Source organism: Sturnira hondurensis, unplaced genomic scaffold (assembly GCF_014824575.4).
Source record: "Sturnira hondurensis isolate 20B ecotype Veracruz unplaced genomic scaffold, ASM1482457v3 Scaffold0011291, whole genome shotgun sequence".
Lineage (NCBI taxonomy): Eukaryota > Metazoa > Chordata > Mammalia > Chiroptera > Phyllostomidae > Sturnira > Sturnira hondurensis.
The window spans coordinates 4536953-4543850 of NW_028083922.1; the positions used below are offsets into that span (position 1 = coordinate 4536953).

Below are 6898 nucleotides of genomic sequence, written 5' to 3' on the forward strand. Positions count from 1 at the left end.
GACAAAAGGGATATTAATGAAACCTGTCACCCTTGGGGCTCATGAGTTTTTTTTTCTTTTTGTATTTCTAGAAAGGTTCCAGAAGGTTAATCTTCTATCAGCCACTTAAATGTTTTCCTTGATTTTAATTATAAGTAATATATTTTTCTACTAAGTGTTGACCTGTTTTGCCACTTGACTTTCAGTTTTAATTGTCATCAGAAATCACTTAGAATATTCTCCTTGTAACAGAGCCCTTGCTGGCATTTAGTTTCATTTCTCCTCATTATTTGTGGGGAAAAGTAATGTGAGTGCAAATAAATCTTCATGCTTGATAATCTAATTTTAAACATGTCCATGGAAGAACTAAATGTTTCTGCATAAGAAAATGAGACACATTCTTTTTTTTTTGTGGTAAACTTTCTGGTAAGAATTAGAAATACATCAGAACTGGAACAGTAGTATAAATAGAACGCTGCCTAAGGTTCGTCCTTAAAATGGGCTCGTAGCATTGTCCCTTTTAGTTTTATTGCATGTAGGGTTTCAGTTAGAGATACCCTGGAAATAAGTGAAATTTTAGTGCAGTGATGATAATCTCTTTATAAAAACAACTTTAAATGGACCCTGCCCACATCATCCATTACACTTAATTGTTACATATTCTCTTTTGGTTAGTTCAGAGCTTTCTGTTACTCTACCTACAGGTAAACCAAACAACAACAGCAAAAAAAAAAAAAAAACCCAAACCAAAAAAACCCCCAAAACCCAAACAGAATTCAGCTCCCCAAAAGTAGACATTTCTGTTGTGATATAAATTTATTTGTAGATGATTCCTTTTAATTTTAAAGCAGATTGCCCCCCGAAAGAGATTGCTTTTTGTTTTATTTTTAATGACATAAAGTTGAAATTTGGGTTGCCTCTGAGGTGAAATGCCTCACTCTTTGTTTCAGGCTCCATCTACCTCTCGGGAGAACTCAGGAGTGTACTCCCCTCCGTCCTGGTGTGTTCTTTATCTCCTTTTCTAATCAGAACTCCTGGATGTGTAGCAGGGGCTTATTGTAGGCAAATATATATATAGGCCCTTGCTCCATATCTAGGAATTCTAATTAGAAAAAAAGAATGGTAAACAAAGAACACCCCCCCACCCCCACCCCCCCCACACACACATGACTTTGTGTGTGATACCTGCCTTATTTAATCGGTACTTCCCAATCCAAAGCTTCTCTGGGGATCTGTAGGGAATGTCAGCTTCTAAGCCTATTTGCCTGGAGCTGTTGAGGATAAGGAGCCCTCTGTTCAGGTCTGTTCAGTCCGTTACCACATTACCATTTGCTTTTTGCTTGGAAAAAAAAAGTCCCCAGCTATTGATGTGTCTTTCATTCTTATCTTTTGTCCTTTTGGGTTGTAACTTTGTTTTTTAAAAATCCTTCTACTGTCATTTTAGTGTGATTTTGAGATGCAGGGTTTATGATCGATCAGTCTGCCCTGTTTAACCAGAAATCCAGGAACCGTTTGTTTATTGCTGCCTCTCCAGTGCTTGGCATATACTAGGTTATAAAATAAATATTTGATAAATGAGTAATTGAATCAATTGTGTTGGAAGTTTTTATAGTAGTGGGAGGCTTCAATAGCAGAAAAACATTATGACTATATGTGTATATATAATAATCTAAAAAGTATCTTTTAAATGTGGTTTTGCTTTGGCTTCATTCCATTTTTTGTTTTTGTTTCTCAAGCTGGCCCGGGAAACTGAATGTTTCAATGTGTGTCCATCAACAAAATGAAAAGGAAACATACTGAGTGGGGTAAAATATTTGCAAATCATATATCTGATAAGGGTTAATATCCATGTCATACAAAGAACTCATACAACTCAATACAAAAAAAAAACCAAACAAGCCAAGTAAAGATGGGCATATCTGAACAGACATTTTTCCAAAGAGGTCATACAGATGGCGAATAGGTACATGAAAAGATGCTCAGTGTCACTAATCATCAGGGAAATGCAAAGGAAAACCATGATGAGACATCACCTCACACCTGTTAGAGTGACTGCTATAAAAACGACAAGAAGTGTTGGCAAGGATGTGGAGAAAAGGGGTCTGTCAATTGGAACAGCCACTGTGGAAAACAGTATGGAGGTTCTTCCAAAAATTCAAAAGAGAACTATAATATGACCCACCAATTCTACTTCTGTACGTTTACCCAGAGAAAACAGCCATATAACTTGAAAAGACACCTGCGGCCCCAGGTCCATTTCAGCATTATTCACAGTAGCCAAGGTACGGAAGCAACCTAAGTGTCCATCAGTGGACGAATGGATAAAGAAAATGTGGTACATACATACCTCTATTTGTATGTGTGTATGAATGTATATGTAGTTATGTATACACACAATGGAATAATGTCCAGCCATATAAAAATGAAGTCTTGCTATTTGTAACCACATGGATGGATCTTGAGGGCATTATAGTAAGTGAAATAAGTGAGATGATAAAGACAAGTACAGTATAATTTCACTTATATGTGGGATCTAAACAAAACACAATACGAAAACCAAGCTCATAGATACAGAGAATAGATTGGTGGTTTCTGGTGGTGAGGGGGTAGAAAGTAGACAAAATGGGTCAAGGGAGTCAGAATGTGTAGACTTCCAGTTACAAAATAAATGTCATGGGGATATAATATACAGCAGGTGGCTATAGTTAATAATATTGTATTGTATATTTGAAAGTTGCTAAGGTCTTAAAAGTTCTCATCACAGTAAAAATAATTTTAACTATGTATGATGACAGATGTTGACTAAACTTATTGTGGTGATCATTTTACAGTGTACAACTATTGAATCATTGTATATCCAAAATGAAATTAATGTTGTATGTCAGTTATATTTTAACACACAATAAACTGTGTACTATTTCAGGATGGATATGTTTTTTTTACTTGGTCAAGAACAATTATAGCTGTTATATTAGGCTTAAGATACATAATTGCCTGTTTATAATTTTTCTCTATAGATAGACTTGTATTGAGTGTGACATATGTAGCAAGCACAGTCTTTATTCTTATTCATACATATATTTAGGTAGTTCTAAAGAGATTATGGTGCATGGCCTTCTAACTACCACAGCCCCCTAATCATGGGCCCTTTGTGGTTAATAAAGTTTGAGATCACTGCCTCAATGTTGGCATCCATTTGCTTTTCAGAGTGAAAATGTGGAGATGGGTAACATCTAGTAGAAACAAAGAAATTGAGTTATAAAAGTGATAATAACTAGTAAAATTGATACTTTGAACAAGCAGATTGTTCTCTGTATTCATAAAGGCAGCCCTGTCAACAGAGGCGACTGTAGAGAGATACCGGTGTGATAGACAATCCATGATCTGGCTGGCTCTTAGGGCTGCCCAGTGGGGTGCCTCCACCCTCCATACCCCAGGGAGTGAATGAATGAACTCTCAGAATTTACTGATGAAATTAGTGACTAATTCTAGGTCCAAATAATGAGCAAGTTAAGCTCCCACACATTTATTTTCCCCCTAAATCTTTGGGATTTAGTAAAGGATTACCCAGAAATCCAAAGAGAATTCTTTCTAATTAAAAAGGTTATCTCTGCAATAAAGAAGGAAGAACCCACATCACATAAATGGTAGAAATTTAAAAGAAGAATTAAAAATAAGGTGGTAACTTTTGACTTTGAAGCGGTAATACATTTTGGTTCTTTTTTACTTTCACCTCATATGTGAAATTTCTGCCATGGTTGACTAAAAATAAAACAACAGAACAGCAGTGTTTTAGTACTGCCTTTGTTAGAGATGCAAATATTTTTAAAGAGTTAAAAAAAGCCAACCTGATCCTTCATGATGAAAGGTAAGAAGTCAAAAGTTATTTACAAACCTCATTTCTCATTTACTTTCTGTGTTTTGGGCTCATTTTCAGGCAAAAGGACTCCTGTGGAAGATGGACACCTTTGTTTATTTTCCAGACTGTGTGCCCAAGCCCGTCAGTGAAACATGATACTGCTGCTGCTCCGTGTTGAGATGCTTGAACACCCACTTGCCTGCTGGCTCCTTCCATCCTACTGAAACCATGGTCTTCTCTTCAGTGTTGATGGCGTCCCACACTGGGCCAACCAACACCACGTTTGTAGTCTATGAAAACACCTACGTGAACGTCACAGTCCCCCCGCCATTCCAGCATCCTGGCGTTGGTCCGCTGCTTAGATACAACTCTGAAACCATGGCTCCCACGGGGATGAGTTCCTTGACGGTGAATAGCACAGCTGTACCCCCAACACCAGCAGTTTATGAGAGCCTAAACTTGCCCCTCCAAATCATTCTTTCTGCTATAATGATATTTATTCTGTTTGTGTCTTTTCTTGGGAACCTGGTGGTTTGCCTCATGGTTTACCAAAAAGCTGCCATGCGATCTGCCATTAACATCCTCCTCGCCAGCCTGGCGTGTGCAGACATGTTGCTGGCAGTGCTGAACATGCCCTTTGCTTTGGTAACTATTCTTACCACCAGATGGATTTTTGGGAAGTTCTTTTGTAGGGTGTCTGCTATGTTTTTCTGGTTATTTGTGATTGAAGGAGTAGCCATCCTGCTCATCATTAGCATTGATAGGTTCCTTATTATAGTCCAGAGGCAAGATAAACTAAATCCATATAGGGCTAAGGTTCTGATTGCAGTGTCTTGGGCGACTTCCTTTTGTATAGCCTTCCCTCTGGCTGTCGGAAACCCTGACCTTCAGATACCTTCTCGAGCCCCACAGTGTGTGTTTGGCTACTCAACTGATCCTGGATACCAGGCTTATGTGATTTTGATCTCTCTCATTTCTTTCTTCATACCCTTCCTGGTGATCCTCTACTCATTTATGGGCATACTCAACACTCTTCGGCACAATGCTTTGAGGATCCATAGCTACCCAGAGGGTATATGCCTCAGCCAGGCCAGCAAACTGGGTCTTATGAGTCTACAGAGACCCTTCCAGATGAGCATCGACATGGGCTTTAAAACACGTGCCTTCACCACCATTCTGATTCTCTTTGCAGTCTTCATCATCTGCTGGGCCCCGTTCACCACCTACAGCCTTGTGGCAACATTCAGTGAGCAGTTTTACTATAAGCACAACTTTTTTGAGATTAGCACCTGGCTGCTTTGGCTCTGCTACCTCAAGTCTGCATTGAACCCACTAATTTACTACTGGAGGATTAAGAAATTCCATGATGCCTGCCTGGACATGATGCCCAAGTCCTTCAAGTTTTTGCCACGGCTCCCTGGCCACACGAGGCGCCGGATACGCCCCAGCGCCGTCTACGTGTGCGGGGAGCACCGGACGGTGGTGTGAATGTTGGAACTGCCTGACGTTCTGGGTGACGGTGGTTCTTTATCTGACTCTGAATTTTCCTTCACATGGCTGTTCCACTTACACTTTATTGTTTTTCATAGGTTTGTGTGTAAGTGTGTGTGAGCAGTATAAAGAAGGAATGGTGACCAGTTATAGATCTGTTACACAGGATACACAAAAGGGAAGTGATCACCAATGTTACCTCCAGGATTCAAGGGAAATCCTTGATTCAGGGTGGGGAGATAGATGGTTTTTGATCCTTAGGTTGGCTTTGTTTTGGGGGTAGGAATCAGGATTGTGCTTCACTGAGCCTGCAGTTACACTGAATTGTAGGTGTTTGGTGTGTTGCTCAGGTGTACTCAGTTGACTTTATTAATTCTTTTTCTTCTGGAAGACACTGCTGCTTTTTGTCATCATATTGGAGCCAAAAACCACATACATCTCAGTGGATAAACATTTACTTTTATTTTAAAAAATGACCCAAGGGGGTTCGTGACATTTCAAAGGTCATTATTATTTGCTTTGGTGCACTTTAAGAAACAGTGTACAAACTAATTCAATCATGTTTTTTCCGAATTGTTTTTATACATGACATGTTGTACTTTAGGAAACATTGCATTATCATTTCTAAGAAGATTTTTAACTTTCATCTGCATTCGCAGTTTTAAAGGAGAGAACATAGAAGTGTGGAAATTTTTCTAAGCACAATAGCGATTCTTCAGAGTAATAGGGCAAAGTTAAGGAGACAGAGCACCCTTGCAGATTTAAATGGGATACAGTTAGGGGTGGCTGCTGTGGGCTGGGGGGATTCCTTTTACTCAAGGGTTCTCACTGAGTCCAGCAGGCCGGACCACTTACTGGACACTTACCAGGTGCCAGGCACTGCATCTTTTTATCCTCACAGCATCCTGTGAGGTAGGTATTATTTCTTCCTTTTTAAGGTGAAGAAAGCAAGTCTCAAAGACTAAAATTCTGCCCAAGGTTAATGGTAGAGCTGCAATCCAAAACGATCCGTCAGAGTCCTGGGGTGGCGCTGTTCCCCTGCGCCACACAAACACATCACGCGTCATTCAGGTGTGGGAGCAACAGAGCCAGCACCCACACCTGGACTTAGTATGGAACTTAGTATGTCCTTTTATTTCTTAGACTGTAAAACCTTTTAAAAATAACTTCACTTTTTAATTACCAAAAGAAATGTGAACTGTTGTAAGAAAGTTTGGGGAATATAAAATGAAATAAAGTCACTCCCAATCTCTCTTCACAGTGGAACTTTAAAATCTTAGATAAAGGAGGCTATCAGGAAATAAGGTGATTTTTTTGGGTTTACAAAACAAGTGACTTAACCATTATGGAGAAGTGAAGTGCAGCTGTACGTAGGTCCTGGCCTTGCGGGGTTGGAGGTTTCCAGTTGTTCATCTGTTTCTAAATATTCTGGGGCTTCCAGCACAGCACTGTTACCTGTGCTTGCCCAGAGCAGCGCGGGAGTCTGAATGAGCTCAGAGGTGAGTCTGCAGCCAAGAAGCAAATCTAAGCCCCACTCTGGGCACAGAGCAAGTTGTAATGGGGCAGGTC

At 39.8% G+C, this 6898-nt stretch overlaps 1 protein-coding gene across 2 annotated transcripts in view; it reads left to right on the forward strand.

Annotated features, from left to right (window-relative positions):
- GPR63 (G protein-coupled receptor 63) overlaps positions 1-6348 on the forward strand; it is a 38404-nt gene extending 32056 nt beyond the window's left edge. For both annotated transcript variants that reach the window (XM_037059741.1, XM_037059742.1), the window contains one exon: positions 3917-6348. In XM_037059741.1, coding sequence (XP_036915636.1) covers positions 4067-5326 — 1260 coding nt within the window. In that variant the 5' untranslated portion in view covers positions 3917-4066 and the 3' untranslated portion in view covers positions 5327-6348. The remainder of the gene's footprint in view (positions 1-3916) is intronic.
- The last annotated feature ends 550 nt before the right edge of the window (positions 6349-6898 follow it).